The sequence below is a fragment of the Elephas maximus genome, chromosome 11 (genome assembly GCF_024166365.1).
Source record: "Elephas maximus indicus isolate mEleMax1 chromosome 11, mEleMax1 primary haplotype, whole genome shotgun sequence".
Lineage (NCBI taxonomy): Eukaryota > Metazoa > Chordata > Mammalia > Proboscidea > Elephantidae > Elephas > Elephas maximus.
In genome coordinates this window covers 77,740,194-77,756,925 of record NC_064829.1, presented here as the reverse complement: position 1 = coordinate 77,756,925, position 16,732 = coordinate 77,740,194, and the positions used below count along the sequence as shown (strand labels likewise).

General features: G+C 38.4%; 1 protein-coding gene across 3 annotated transcripts in view; it reads left to right on the top strand.

Moving 5' to 3' along the window:
• Positions 1-16,241, top strand: part of CD226 (CD226 molecule) — a 101,860-nt gene extending 85,619 nt beyond the window's left edge. For all 3 annotated transcript variants that reach the window (XM_049902002.1, XM_049902001.1, XM_049902003.1), the window contains 2 exons: positions 10,349-10,403; positions 12,981-16,241. In XM_049902002.1, coding sequence (XP_049757959.1) covers positions 10,349-10,403; positions 12,981-13,094 — 169 coding nt within the window. In that variant the 3' untranslated portion in view covers positions 13,095-16,241. The remainder of the gene's footprint in view (positions 1-10,348; positions 10,404-12,980) is intronic.
• The last annotated feature ends 491 nt before the right edge of the window (positions 16,242-16,732 follow it).

The window sequence follows — 16,732 nt, the reverse complement described above, 5'->3', positions numbered from 1 at the left end:
AGTTTTTGTGCATGGAGTGAGGTATGGGTCTTTGTTAAAAAGACTGTGTTTTCCCCATTTAACTGTTTTGGGGGCTTTGTCAAATATCAACTGCTCCTATGTGGATAGATTTATGTCTGGATTCTCAATTCTGTCCCATTGGTCCATGTATTTGTTGTTGTACCAGTACCAGGCTGTTTTGACTACTGTGGCAGTATAATAGGTTCTAAAATCAGGTAAAGTAAGGCCTCCCACTTTGTTCTTCGTTTTCAGTAATGCCTTATTTATCCGGGGCCTCTTTCTCTTCCATATGAAATTGGTGATCTGTTTCTCCATCTCATTAAAGAATGTCCTTGGGGTTTGGATCAGAATTGGATTAAATGTATAGATCACTTTTGGTAGAATAGACATTTTTATAATGTTAAGTCTTCTTATCCACGAGCAAGGTATGTGCTTCCACTTATGTAAGTCTCTTTTGGTTTCTTGGTTTTTTTTTTTTTTTTTGGTTTCTTGCAGAAGTGTACTGTAGTTTTCTTTGTATAAGTCTTTTACATCTCTGGTAAGATCTATTCCTAAGTATTTTATCTTCTTGGGGGCTTCTATAAATGGCATTGATTTGGTGATCTTCTCTTTGATGTTCTTTTTGTTGGTGTAGAGGAATCCAACTGATTTTTGTATGTTTATCTTGTATCCCGATACTCTGCTGAACTCTTCTATTAGTTTCAGTAGTTTTCTGGAGAATTCCTTAGGGTTTCCTTTGTCTAAGATCATGTCATCTGCAAAAAGAGATACTTTGACTTCTTCCTTGCCAATCCAGATGCCCTTTATTTCTTTATCTACCCTAATTGCTCTGGCTAGGACTTCCAGCACAATGTTGAATAAGGGTGGTGATAAAGGGCATCCTTGTCTGGTACTCGATCTCAATGGGAATGTTTTCAGGCTTTCTCCATTTAGGGTGATGTTGGCTGTTGGCTTTGTATAAATGCCATTTATTATGTTGAGACATTTTCCTTCTTTCCTATTTTGCTGAGAGTTTTTATCATGAATGAGTGTTGAACTTTGTCAAATGCGTTTTCTGCATCAATTGATAAAATCCTGTGATTCTTGTCTTTTGTTTTATTTATGTGGTGGATTACATTAATTGTTTTTCTAATGTTGAACCATCCCTGCATACCTGGTATGAATCCCACTTGGTCATGGTGAATTATTTTTTTGATATGTTGTTGAATTCCATTGGCTAGAATTTTGTTGAGGACTTTTGCATCTACGTTCATGAGGGATATAGGTCTATAATTTTCTTTTCTTATTGTGTCTTTACTTGGTTTTGGTATCAGGGATATGGCAGCTTCATAGAATGAGTTTGGTAGTATTCCATCCTTTTCTATGCTCTGAAATACCTTTAGTAGTAGTGGTGTTAACTCTTCTCTGAAAGTTTGGTAGAACTCTGCAGTGAAGCTGCCCAGGCCAGGTCTTTTTTTTCTTGGGAGTTTTTTGATTACCTTTTCAATCTCTTATTTTGTTATGGGTCTATTTAGTTGTTCTCCCTCTGTTTGTGTTAGTTTAGGTAGGTAGTGTGTTTCTAGGAATTCATCCATTTCTTCTAGGTTTTCAAATTTGTTTGAGTATAGTTTTTCATAGTAATCTGATATGATTCTTTCAATTTCAGTTGGGTCTGTTGTAATATCTCCCATCTCATTTCTTATTGGGTTATTTGCTTCCTCTCCTGTTTTTCTTTTGTCATTTTGCCCAGTGGTTTCTCAATTTTGTTGATTTTTTCAAAAAACCAGCTTTTGGTCTTGTTAATTCTTTCAATTGTTTTTCTGTTTTCTATTTCATTTAATTCAGCTCTAATTTTTATTATTTGTTTTCTTCTGGTGCCTGTGGGTTTCTTTTGTTGCCCTCTATTTGTTCAAGTTGTAGGGATAATTCTTTGATTTTGGCCCTTTCTTCTTTTTGGATGTGTGCATTTATTGATATAAATTGGCCTCTGAGCACCGCTTTTGCAATGTCTCAAAGGTTCTGATAGGAAGTGTTTTCATTCTCACTTGATTCTCTGAATTTCTTTATTCCATCCTTAATGTCTTCTATAATCCAGTCTTTTTTGAGTAGGGTATTGTTCAGTTTCCAAGTGTTTGATTTCTTTCCCTTATTTTTCTGTTATTGATTTCCACTTTTATGGCCTTATGGTCAGAGAAGATGCTTTGTAATATTTCAATGTTTTGGATTCTGCTAAGGATTGCTTTATGATCTAATATGTGGTCTATTCTAGAGAATGTTCCATGTGCACTAGAAAAGAAGGTGTAGTTGGTTGCTGTGGGGTGGAATGTTCTGTATATGTCTACGAGGTCAAGTTGGTTGATTGTGGCATTTAGATCTTCTGTGTCTTTATTGAGCTTCTTTCTGGATGTCCTGTCCTTCACCGCAAGCGGTGTGTTGAAGTCTCCTGCTATTATTGTGGCACTGTTTATCTCACTTTTCAATGTTGATAGAGTTTGTTTTATGTATCTTGCAGCCCTGTCATTGGGTGCATAAATATTTAATATGGTTATGTCTTCTTGGTGTATTGTCCCTTTAATCATTATATAGTGCCCTTCCTTATCCTTTCTGATGGATTTAACTTTAAAGCCTATTTTGTCAGAAATTAATATTGCCACTCCTGCTCTTTTTTGATTGTTGTTTGCTTGATATATTTTTTTCCTTCCTTTGAGTTTTAGTTTGTTTGTGTCTCTAACGTTAAGGTGTGTCTCTTGTAGGCAGCATATAGACGGATCTTGTTTTTTAATCCATTCTGCCACTCTCTGTCTCTTTATTGGTGCATTTAGCCCATTAACATTCAGGGTAATTATGGATAGGTATGAATTTAGTGCTATCATTTTGATGTCTTTTTTTTGTGTTGATGGTTTCTTTTTCCCACTTGATTTTATGTGCTGAGTGGATTTACTTTATATATTGTCCTTTCCTCCTATTTGTTGTTGTTGATTTTGTTTCTGCTGAGTCTGTATTTTTCCCTTGTATTTTATTTTGATGAGCAGGATAGTTTGTCTCTTTTGTGGTTATCTTATTATTTACCCCTATTTTTCTAAATTTAAAACTAACTTTTATTTCTTTGTTTCACCACATCGTCCTCTCCATATGGAAGGTGTATGATTACATTTCTTAGTTCCTCTTTAATGTTTTAATGTTATCTTCTTTTATATAATAACATCGCCGTTACCCTGTGTTGGGCCTCTTTTTTTTTTTTAATCTTTGTTTTTTTTGGATTTCCCTGTTTGGGTTGACTTCTGATTGCTCTGCCCAGTGTTCTAGTCTTGGGCTGATACCTGATATTAATGATTTTCTAACCAAAGAAATCCCTTTAGTATTTCTTGTAGTTTTGGTTTGGTTTTTACGAATTCCCTCAACTTGTGTTTATCTGGAAATGTCTTAATTTCACTTTCATATTTAAGAGACAGTTTTGATGGATATATGATTCTTGGCAGGCAATTCTTTTCCTTCAATTTTTTAAATATGTCATCCCATTGCTTTCTTGCCTGCATGGTTTCTGCTGAGTTAAAAAAAAAAAAAAAAAAGAGGTTATTGGCTCTCCTTTGTAGGTGACTTTTCTTTCATCCCTTGCTGCTCTTATAATTATCTCTTTATCTTTGGTTTTGGTAAGCTTGACTATGTCTTGGTGACTTTCTTTTAAGAGCTACCTTATGTGGAGTTCGATGAGCATCTTGAATAGATATCTTCTCATCTTTCATGGTATCAGGGAAATTTTCTGCCAACAAATCTTCGACAATTTTCTCTTTATTTTCTGTTATCCCTCCCTGTTCTCGTACTCCAATCACTCGTAGGTTATTTCTCTTCATAGAGTCCCACATGATTCTCAAGGTTTCTTCATTTTTTAAAATTCTTTTATCTGATTTTTCTTCAAATATATTAGTGCCAAGTGATTTATCTTTGAGTTCAGAAATCCTAGCTTCTACTTGCTCAATTCTGCTCCTCTGACTTTCTGTTGAGTTATCTAATTCTGTAATTTTATTGTTAATCTTCTGAATTTCTGATTGCTGTCTGTCGATGGATTTTTCCAGCTTATTAAACTTTTCATTATGTTCCTGAATAATCTTTCTGAGTTCTTCAGTTGCTTTATCTGTGTGTTCCTCGGCTTGTTGTGCATATTGCCTCATTTCCTTCCTGATGTCTTGAAGGGTTCTGTATATTAAACTTTTGTATTTTGCATCTGGTAATTCCAGGAATGCACTTTCATCTAAAAGATCCCTGGATTCTTTGTTTTGAGAGCCTGCTGAGGTGATCATGGTCTGTTTCCTTATGTGACTTGATATTGACTGTTTTCTCCAAGCCATCTATAAGTTATTGTATTAGTTTGTGCTTGCTTACTGTGTCGTAGCTGCTTGGTTTGTTTGTTTTGGTATACCCCTATGGATTGTTTGAGTGAGCTAGCTTGATTATTTTTGCCCCTGGAGCTCTGGTGTCCTGTCCCCAGCTGGCTAGAGCTGTTGTCAGGTATATCAGTCTAGGAGTCCATTCAGTTTTCTTGTATGAATTCAGCTCAGGTTTCTAGGTAGCTGATATCAAGTGTGTGGTACAGGCTCTGTTCTACAGTCTTAGAGGGGCAGGGGTGATTGACGTATATACCGGTATCTGATTGCAGCAGGGGGTCATGCTCTGAACAAGGTAGGGGCCTGAGAACCGACCCCCAAGTGTCTCTGAGGAATACGCGTCTCTGTTCCCTAGAGTGCGCTGCTGGGTGGGTTCTGCAGAGGGATCATGGGCACCCAAAGTTTTTATTGTAAGGACTGGGAGGTACCAGTTATCTTTGGACCCCTGTTGTGGGTTTCTGGGTGACCTGAGTGGAGCCACCAGTCCTTAGGTCCCTGTTGTGGGTAGGTGAGGACTTTGTTTAATAGGCAAAGCAATGTCAAATGTCAAACACCCACCTCTCCACCGCACAGCTGAAATGATTGGAGTTTGCCAACAAGGGCCTATTCTCCCGAAATAGGCCCACACAGGTCCATGCAGAAGCGAAAGGCACTCAAGGTCCACAGATGATTTGTGCCTAGACAGGAGCCGCTTCTGTCCTGAGCTACCCTGGTTAATGGAGATAGCAAACTGTCTTTTCCCCCCAGTTACGAATTTTTTCCTTTCCCAAGGCTGGGAGGATGGCTCTAGGTGCTCACCAGGGTCTATCTCAGGCCCAGGGATTCAGCCGCTGAAGCCAGCTTGGGGGTGGGGGGCGTGGTAAAATATATGCGAGTACTTAGCTTTTGCCGAGAGCGCAGTTCTTCTCAGGTTCCAGAGGTGTGAGTGGGCTGTGTGGCTGGCTGCTTTTCTCTGAGGGAACTGTGGCCGAATGCTAGTATCAGCCTGCCGCCACTGCCACAGCCGCTGCCTTTGCTCTGGGAATGGTGCCTGAGGGCTCCCTGCGATTCAGGTCTGGTAACTCCTCTCCACTTCTGAACGGTCTCTTCCTCCCCCTGCCCCTCAGTTTGTCATCTAAGCTTGCCTTTGATGCTCAGGGCTCCCAGCTTGTCACAAATATTCTTGTTTCACTTGTTTTTTTTGTGTCTTTGTTGTAAAGAGGGCTCGACGGAAGCGTCTGTCTATTCAGCCATCTTGGCTCTGCCCCCACATACACTTTTTTGAGTACTGTTCTTACACAAAAGGGGAGAAGTGGTTTTAATAGTATTAGAGGAAAAAGCTAGAGTCGTTCATTCAAGAAGTAGAGGGAGTTGGCAGTCTGCCCCATGTTAACATATTCTTGGCAGCAGGCTGCCTGATGTCTCTGCTCTTTCTTCCTATTTTCCTCCTCCCCAGGAAAACGCTGTAGAGTAAGAGGGTGTGTGTGTGTGTGTGTGTGTGTGTGTGTGTGGTGTGGTGTGGTGTGGTGTGAGAGAGAAAGATTGACTGATCTGATTGTCTGATTTGGGAAGGGGCAAAACAAGGTTTAACAGCGATAATGCCTTCATTTATTCATCCATCAAATATATATTGTGCACAGTGGTGTGATGAGCAAGATGTTATGAAGCTCAAATTCTAAAAAGCAAAAAATAAATTTCCTATTGTTGTATATGCTCAGAAAAAAGCAATCAAGGTGCTATTTTTAAAAATTATTGAGGGTTAAAGGGGTTAGAGAGGGGGCTACTTTAAGAGGATAGGTTGCTATTTAGGCTTTTTGGTGGTGCAGTGGTGAAGTGGTCAGCTGCTAATGGAAAGGCTGGCAGTTCGAACTGACCAGCAACTCTGTGAAAGAAAGCTATAACAGTCTGCTTCCATAAAGGTTACCTCCTTGGAAACCCTATAGGGCAGTTCTACCCTGTCCTTTAGGGTCACTATGAGTCAGAATGTACTCGATGGCAATGGGTTTGGGTTTTTTTGTTTGTCTGTTTGTTTTGAAACATGGGAGAAGAAGAAAGGATCAATCTAGAATATCCTAGAAAATTCTCAAGTGTGCCACGAGACTGAAAAGGTAAAAGACTTTCAAAATCCGTTGCCATCGAGTCGGTTCCAACTCATAGTGACTCTATATATAGAACAGAGTAGAACTAACCCATGGGGTCTCCAAGGCCATAATCTTTAAGGAAGCAGACAGCCACATCTTTCTTCTGAGGAGTGGCTGGTGGGTTTGAACTGCTGGCCTTTTGGTTAGCTGCTGAGGCGCTTAACCACTGTACCACCAGGGCTCCTTCCTGCCCATATTTATCAACCCACTTTTCCAGGTATTTGTTGAATTTCTTAGCTGTTGGAATTACTCCCTATACTTGTGTTCCAACTAAAGTTTCTCTTCTTAAAGGAGGGAGGGACCAAATCTTTGATGTCCACATTTTGAGTGTCTGGCACACTGCAGTAGACATAACATATGTCTGTTGAGTGAATGAATATACCAACTCTTCTACCCCAGTAATATTACCAAGAAAATACCCCCCCCCACACACGCCCAACACATGTGGGTCTGTTCAGTGGATTTTTCAGTACGTTTCTCACCCATCGTCTCTTCTCCATATGCCCAGCCTCTACCTTTTTGGAGGCTGTTATTATTGCTCTCCTGTATTTTTTGTAAAACTCTCCAACCTGCTCTCAGATTGGCCTCCTGCTCCCAGGTAGCTTCTCTCTTTCTAACCCAGCCAACTTCTCCTTGTTTCTCTCCTAAAAGCTGGGCTGGCCATGCCATCCTCCTGTTTAAAAGCATTGTTATTGTCCCATTGCCCAGACAAAAGTTAAAACTCACTAACCCTGTCATTGAAGATGTCTGGATTCTGACCCCAGCTTCATTTTCAGTTCATATTTTCTACTTTACTTACTCCTCTGATGTTGACAAATTTTGTTAAAAATATAACTTTTTTCATTGACTACACCCAGGTCTCTTTCCATTGGGTATCTACCAAAATGTTGCTTCTCCCATATGTGACCTTAACCCTGTGCATAATCCGAGGTACAGGGAGCATGTCCTCGCTCTGTGGTTGTACTGTTTCTCCCTCTCTGCAAATAGACATGATGTCATCATCTTATCTGCTACTCTTCCCACCCTGCTTTGTATTTTAATTTTTCTCATGCTTGTCTCCCCTATTATTCATAATGGCAGGGATTGTGTTTTATTCATTGTTTAGTGTTTTATAGCATTTAGCACTCACCTTCCAAATAATGGATGTTCAGTAAGCCTTTGTCTAATTAAACTGAAACATGAAACGGTCATTTTACCTCTCTCCACCACAGGCTGCCCTCAAGTCTTTCCCTGATCAGAAATGAGCAAATTAGGGTAAGAAACTCAGGATGTTGGTGACACCAAGGATTTCTCTGCTGCTTTGCCTTGGTTGATAAAAAATGCACATTGGGCAGAGATGCTGGGAAACCACAGTAACATGGGCAACATGACCAAGAGCGAGAGAGTCACAGTGTGGATGTCTGCAGGTCATAGATGTCGGACATAATGGCATTTGCTTCATGAAAATGTATCACTTTTACACGAACAGCTAAACTGAACTATAGAATATATTGTCCCCCATGGTTAAATGTGGTAAAAAGAAGATTAGTGGATGGAGGAAACCCACAGAGGAAAAAGAACTTGTTTTATCTGCCTCACCACTAGTATCTTGTTACTTCAAATGGGAACATTTTGAAAAAAACAGCCCAAGGGCTTAAACATTGCCCTTCCGAACTCTGCAGCTTCATGTGCACTGACTCAAACAGAAGACATGATAAATCAGATAGGGCACCGAACCAGACTGAGCTCTCACTTCACACCAGGGCCAGTAGCTGATGTGCAGAGGCAGTTGAATAGTTGCTTTGTGACTTGTTTGCTTCGTTGTCATTTACTGATAGGAGAGGAACACTATTAATGGACATGGCTAGGGGAAGTGTGCAGCCCTGATAAACATGAGAGGAGCCTAAATATATTTTATAGATGGATGCCTGTGTTTGTAGGAAGCAAGTTAGCATTAATGAGCCCCTGCAAAATGTTAGACATTGATTTTTACAGTTGTCTACTTTGATGTTCACAACAAATAGGGTGACCAACTTGTCCTGGTTTGCCTGGGACTTTCCCTGTTTCTGCATTGAAAGTCCCATGCTCCATGAAACCCCTCCATCCCAGGCAAACTGGAATGGTTGGTCAACCTAGAGCAATCTGCATTATGTTTACTGTCTTTATTTTATAGACGAGAGGCCTGAACTTTAGAAATGTAAATAACTCAGCTGGAAAATTGCAGAGTACAAGTAGACACAGATCATCTGATTCTAAGCACCATATGCCCTTTTCTTTTCTTCGTCACATTGTATACGCTAGGCTTATTTTTTCTCTCTATCAATCTATATTTGGATCTATTTGGGAATGTTAAGTTTATATTATGGGATAGCAAGCCTTGTACACCATGATCTAACCAAAGAGCAAAGGTCATAAACCTGTGTCTCAGTTTTCTCATTGTGAAAAGAGGCTAATAATAGCATTCATACCATAGGCTTCTATTCAGGATTAAATGACTTAAACTGTTTAAAACATCTAGAAACACACCTTACACATAATAACAATCTATGAGTATTAGATCCTATCATCTATTCAGAAACCTTTGTTTATTGCCATATTCACACGACCATTTTGCTAAAGAGATTCTTTGCAATTCTGCTGACGCTGCACTAGAGTTGCAAAGTGACCAGAAGAGGCCATCAGAGGTCAGTATCCATCAGATGGACAACCTTTCCTTACTTAGAGACTACCTTGCCAGGTTTTCAAGATTTTCATGGAGGAATTATAACCTCTTAAAACAAAACGACAAGAAAAAATCTTTAAATTTTTATGTAACCCATTTTCTCTGCTGTTCATCAAGAATCTTCTTTTTAGGGAGACCTAACAGATAGTCGGCATCTCCCCACAGCTCTTTTCACAAACGGTGAAGCCTGTGAGAGCCTGCCCTCGACGAGCCTGCCTTGTTTTTCAAGGTCTCGCAAGTTTTCTGCCTTCGGCAGGGTGCAGTCTTATCACTTTTCTATTGCCCGTTTTAGTGGAAAATTTCTTAGTTTTCCTTCTCTGACAGGTTTCCGCCTAACACAGGTGCCAGCTTTCACAGGTTTTACAGCACTTGGTTATAGTTGTTTCATCTATTGCATTCAGTTACAGCTGTCACTTTTCTTTTGTGCTTTCTCTTCTAAGATTCCTCCTGAAGTTAGGTTTCTATAGCTGTCATGGGAACTGTGGAGAGTTTATTTAATAGTGTGGTTCTAGATGACCCATTCAGCATAAAGACGTGCTTCCAGAGGAGGTAGAGCCTGAGAGTCAAGAGGGAGGGCTGTGGCTACAAATCCTAATACTACCATTGACCAACACAGGATTTGGGGCAACTCGTGGCTCTTCTCTAAGCTTCAAGTTCCTCATCTGTTAAATACAGCATGATGGTGAAATCTAAGTAAGGTAACACATACCGGTGGTTTCGAATAACACCAGGAAGGTTCCATAAAACTTCACTGTTACTATTGTCATCCAAAAAGTTATACCGTTGAAATTTAAGTGGTTTTATTGTGGGAAATCTGTAAGTCCTAAGGTTATTTGGAGCGGTCTTTGAGCCATCTGTGTAATAACCCCACTATGAACAATTCTTTGGTAAAATCACTGAAATAATAACTGATGTACACTGGCTGGATATCCACTTAATTGTCTTCACCATCTGTAACCATCTTGGAGAAAAAAAAAATTTATGAAAAAGATTTCATGTTCATAGAATTTTGAGTAAGTATGTATAAGGCAACTGTGGATAGTTACTTCAACACATTTAACAAGTGTATATGGGCTAGGGGTACAGGTTAAAGCATAGTGAATTTGAAATAATACTAGTGCTAAAGTTTAATGTCTTAATATCCTCTATTGAATATGTATTCCCAGAAGGAGGAAACAGAAAAGAGGTCTATTTCAAGGGCCTTGGGATACGCGAAATAAGGTAAGTTCACTCAGAATTGTCATTTTTGTGCATCATATGTCTTGTAAAGTCAGTCCATTTTGCAGTTAACAATTTTTGTTTCTTCTTTCAATAACCTGGCCAAGTGAGTAGTTGCCTATAATTTGGGTGTCAGCTATTTGAGGAAATAGTTATTTTCTGAACTACTTTCCTTTTATCAACACCCTTGAGACTAAGTTTGTTTCATATTAATATAAATAAAGGAGCCATTCCACCGACATCATGATGGTCAACATTGGCATGAACTCGGGAGGCAGGATGGCACAGTAGGTCACGGATGTTAAATGCACTAGCTTCACATTCCGGCCCTGCTGCTTTATTAGGTGTGAACCTTGGCATGTTTCTGAGTCCCTCAGTTTCCTCCTCTGTTAAACGGGCATAGCAGTATTTGTTATGTCATGAGGTTATTGTGAGGATTAAATTAAATTAGACTTCATGAAAGACTCAGAAATGTATCAAGCACATAAAAGGGCACAATGCATGCTATTTATTATTACTACTATATTTGAATTAATTTATTATTTAATGAATGCTCAAGATAGTTATAAAACTAAAGAACTGTCTTATGGTTATAGAAGCCTGAGAAAGTATAAATTTTTCCTCCTCACCCTACCTTGCTCCTGCCCCTTATTGTTTGATTAAAATGGTACTATCAGTCAAATGGAGCCCTGGTGGCATAGTGGTTAAGAGCTTGGCTGCTAACCAAAAAGTCAGCAGTTCAGATCCACCAGCTGCTCCTTGGAAATCCTATGCGACAGTTCTACTCTGTCCTATAGGGTTTCTATGAGTCGGAATTGATGGCAAAGAGTTTGGTTTTTTTTTTGGTTTATCAGTCAAATATCTCTCTCTAGTAGAAATTTGATTGTACATAATTTTATAATAAAACATTTTCCCCAAGTTCTATCCACATTGCATCAATTTCCCTTCAATTTGATTATTTGCAATTGAATTCTGTGTCTCCTAAAAGTAAAAATTAGTTTCTGACAATCTAATACGTGTGCTTCAGACTTCTTAATCTATTATCTTCACTTTATTTTATTAAGTACTTACTCTTTGCAAAAAAAAAAAAAAAATTCCCTAACAAATTCATGGGATGATTCTTTCAACTGCAAAGAGTCAAGAAGCTTTGCCTTGTTTTATCTGCACCCTAGCATGCAATGAAGTGGTGCTTTGGTCATATACAATTTCTGGACCTCCTTCTTCTTCCTTAGCTGTTGACCACTTAATCCAGTCCAAAGCCAAATTTGTTATCATGAATTTCAAGAGAGGAAAGGATCTTTGCAACTTTCTACATTAGACATCGAACATTTTAAGGCTCCTGTTTGTTCTTGTTGTTAGTTGCCGCCGAGTTGGCTCCAACTCATGTTGAACTTACGTATAACATAATAGATATATAACAGGACAAAACGTTGACTGGTCTTGTGCCATTTCATGATTGTTACTGGAGAAAATTAGATAGTAACTTGGACTTTGAAAGATCAAGAAGTTAGAACTTCTTGATTCTTTTGTTTAGGCAGGCTATGTATGTAACAATGACACTTAAACTCTCTTGTTGCAAACACCAAAACAGTTCTAAATTTCTAACTACCCACCAAGGGACATTTCTCTCTTTCTCTCCCTTCCCTTCTCCTTCCCCTCCATTCCCTTCCTTCCTCTTTTCTTTTGTTCCCTTCTCTTCCCTTCCTACCCCCCTCTCCCTCCTTCTTGTCTTTCTTTTTCCCTCCTTCCCATCTCTTTCCTGTATTCTTTCCGTTATCTACTTATGGGTGGTCTAAGTGACTTGGTTAGAGTGGGGAAGATTAATGATTGTATAACATCATCTTGAAAGTGAATGACAATTTATTTTTTAATTTTTTTCTTGTATTCAGAGCTGCTTATTTTTCAAGCCATGACACTGTATGATTTAAAAAATATTAATTTATTAAGGCATTCACTCAACAGGCATTAATGGGTGTCTACTAAAGGAAACCTTGGTGGTATAGTGGTTAAGTGCTATGATTGCTAACCAAAAGGTCAGCAGTTCAGATCCACCAGACACTCCTTGGAAACTCTATGGGGGAGTTCTACTCTGTCCTATAGGGTCGCAATGAGTTGGAATTGATTCATACCAATGGTTTTGGTTTTTTTGGGGGGGGGTTACTATGGGAAAATACTATATTAGACATTCAAATTGTTGTTAGCGGCCATTGAGTTAGCCCAACTCATGGAAACCCCATACACAAAGATGTTTTATATAAAAATGAATAAATAATTGTTTTCATCAAAAGTAGCTTAATATTGGGAGACGAAGCTAAATACCTAAGCAGGTAATTCATAACACAATATGGCAAGCACTAATCTCGATTAAGCTTTGGTTGCATCTCACGCAGAATGCCGCAAATCAAGAATATGATTTCTAACAGAAGTTCAGCACAATGAAGGGAATGTGTTATGAAATTAATCTCAATGGGAATTTGACCTGTATCTTGATTGAACTGAAAAGAGCAGATTTATGGTTTGTCTATTTTAGTTGCTGAGGTGAAGAATATTATCAAAATCTTTTGCTGTTTGTCTCTCTAGACAGCCACCAACTACAGAAGTCCCACCTCTACCAACCAACCCTCGGATGGTGCAAGAGAGGATATTTATGTCAACTATCCAGCCTTCCCCCGTAGACCAAAGATTAGAGTCTAAGCTTTTTCTTTGATCTGAGAAAATTAACAATGAGTATTATGAACATGAAATCTTTGGACAATTTCTTCCTGTTATCCAGTGTCTACCTTAGATGCAGGTTGACTGTATTTATTTCATTTTGACAGGAAAAATGCAGCATTGTCTAGAAAACATTCTTAACAGAAATGTTTCAGTAAACCTGAACTCTTATATATAATTAGCTTATATATAAGAGGGAACTTACTGAATCGTGTAATGGAACCACCCAGGAGCAGATTTAGCTTCAGGCAAGGCTTATTTATTAGGGCTTAAATGCTGCGTCTAGAATTAAGTATGAGTATAAGCTGGTTTCTGGATCCACTTCTTAGTGCTGGCCTTACTCTCAGTACACTCTCCTTTTGTGTTTCCAAGATGGGTGCCGATAACTCTTGGCAACCCATACATCCTTGTTTCTGTCTGCTAGAAAGTTTGTTCTCTGATGAAACAAACAAATTGGATGATTTGTCCATCATTAAACTGGCATCATGACCAGAAAGGATGAATTGGTTTAAGTCAGTTAAGGGTTTACTTCTAGAGCTGGGAGTGAGGCCAAACTACACTACTGAGAAATTCCAGATATTGCTGGAAAGGGGAGACTGGAAGCTGGGGAGGTGACAAACAAATGTTGACTGCAGTGACATTTCAAGATATCTTTTGTTAACCAACTAAAAAGTGAAGTGGATTTAGCTTAGTGTACTCTTTCCGACTTTTAGCATCTACTGTGTTAGCATAGTCCAGAAGAGTACTTGGCTATAGAATAAATGGGTGATTAATGGGTGATTAAGAGGGTTAAATGTGACAGGGAGATCTCTTCCCTTTCTATTCACAAACAAATTTATCTTTATTCTGTCAAGAACTCAGCCCAGAATTATGATCAGATGTAGTAGATGGTTTGATAATAACTTCATATTTTTGATGTTTTTTTTTTTGAGAATTACTTTTTTAATATATAAATTGTCTTAGGCCTTTTAAAAATAATGACGTGAATCCTGAATACAAGAAAAAGGATGACAGTAGAAGGTGGTGATATACGGGAGTAGGGTAGAAAATCGAGGGAAAAGGAACCTGCTAACTGGAAGGGCACGGGGAGCATGATAAGGAATCAAAGACTTGGAAGATACAAAGAGAAACTTCTGTTTCACAAATTGGCCAAAGACAATCCTAGTGACGTCACTGAAAATCAAAGCATTCGGAGATGTATCTGGTATTATCGAAATTCTAGATGGAAGCAAACAATGACAAGCATTTGTGGGACTAGATATAACTACCATGGTCACCTTGAAGCCACAATGGTCATTACCAAATGTAGTGCTTATTCATCTCTAAAAGATTTCATTACTCATTTTGATTAAAGCTGCATTTCAATATCAAAGTTACAGACTTCTCACAATAATCTTAAAAAAAAAAATTTTTTTTTAAGACAAAATCAATTTCTCATGTTGACTAGACAGATTCTAGGTTGTAATTTATTTTAAGTGAATCAGTGAATATTTTTATGACTTTAGCTTTAAATGGCATGCATGCCAGATGATGCAAATATTCTATGAATTAGGGAAATTGTGAGTGGCCCTATCTGTTTGAGACGGGAGAAAATGACCACTTCCCAGTTGACTTGTGCATACACAAGAAGAGTGAACAACTCTCCTTTTTGTTATGTTTGCTGGAAGACCTTTACATCTGGATTCATGAAGTGTTTCCACAAAGATACTAGTGTAACAGAGCTGAAAGAGTTTACAAGAAAATGATCTACTGTATTGTAAACTGTATGAGACCTATGAAAGATTGCATTGCTGAGTCTCTGTCAGCTGCACAGTGAAGCAAACTTAAAGAAACGTGTTGTTGTTTGGTGCTGTTGGGTCGATTTTGACTCAGTGACACCATGTGACGGAGTAGAACTACCCCATAGGGTTTTCCAGGCTGTAATCTTTACAGGAGCAGATTGCCGGTTCTTTCTCCCATGAAGCCAACCTTTTGGGTTTGAACCACCAACTCTTTGGGTTTGAACTACCAACCTTTTGGTTGACAAAGTGCTTAATGATTGTGCCATCAGGGCTTAGCATCATTTAAAAGGAAAACTGTCTTTTTTTTTTAAAGTAAAAATATTACTTTCTGGAAGATTCTGATAACCAAATTCCCAATGATTAATATAGGTGACTGCAATATATAGAAATGTAAATCCTATTTCAACAGAGAAAGTGAGTGACTCTTGGGGGTGTGAAGAGTACAGCCAGATAGTGTTGTCCTGGTGGCTTTTATTCAGGTTTCACGGTAGACTTTTGTGGCACACCACTTAACATTTGCAAAGCCTCCAGGACAAATAGAACTTGTCTTTTTCTGTGGGAACTTTAAATTTCTTTTAGAAAAATCTCTCACTTAAAAATTTATGAGAACTACCTACGCTATCTCTTCTCTATTTGTCCTTCCTCTGCAGAGCCCAGGGTGTTTTTCAGCACTTGGCAAACCTCTTAAGTTCTGCTGAAAATTTTCTAACCTCCCCTAGTGCTCCCATAACTTGAACTGCTACTAGCCTGACGGAATTCAGTTCATTCATTTCCTTCCTCTGGAGGTCTCCACTCAACAAAGCGCTTGCATTTTAGCCTCTTTTTTTTCCTTTTTTTTTTTTTTTTTAATGTTATACATTGGAGTCCCTGGGTGGTGCAAATAGTTAATGTACTTGGCTGCTAACTGAAAGGTAGAGGGTTCGAGTCTATCCAGAGGTACCGCAGAAGAAAAGCCTGGCAATCTATTTCCAAAAAACCAGCCACTGAAAACAGTATGGAGCACAGTTCTACTCTGACATATGTGGGGTCATCATGAGTCAGAGTCAACTCGATGACAACTGCTTTATTTTTGTAACATTATGCTTTTATTCACTAGAGTTTTGGAATTCTACCTATTATATGTTTTGTTTTTCCTCATCTGTTTTACTAACTCTTCTAGTTGTTTTTAAGGAAATAGATCAAAACAGGTCCACAGAATTAAAGATCAGAATTATAATAAACTATGTTTTAAATCTTTTGGAAAGGTGCTGCTTAGGAGGAAATATGTTTCCTAAGATTCTTTTTTACATATGCAACTTAATGTGAATGTATAATACAACATTAAATAAAAATTTGTGCTTCCTTTGAATGCCCTTATTTTAATACTTACATTAAAGTAACCAATGAAAGGGATTTGCTGTGTTATGACAAGGTAGAGGGGAGCTGATGAAATGTCATAGTTGGAGAACGTAGTTTTGTCGGAAAGAATGCGTCTTACTAACCTATGATGACTGTGTGTTGACTATGACTGTATTATCATCAGAGGGACCTTCAAATGTTATCTAACAGCCTTTATGTACTCAGAGGAAATAGAATAGAAATTTCATCAGCTTGTCTTCATGCTTATGGATGGGAGACAGATGGATGAGAACTATAATTTTCACTTAGTAAAAACTGAAAATTGTAGACTGTTTCGAGTACTTCGTTTTGTTCCTAAAAACACTGTGCACACAGATTTTAAAATACATTGACTATCAATTTACAAGATAAACTAAGACAAACATAACTTTTTTAGGTTTACTTTTATCATAAACATCCAAGTGAAGTTGATTGATATAGAACTGTATTAACTAAAAATTA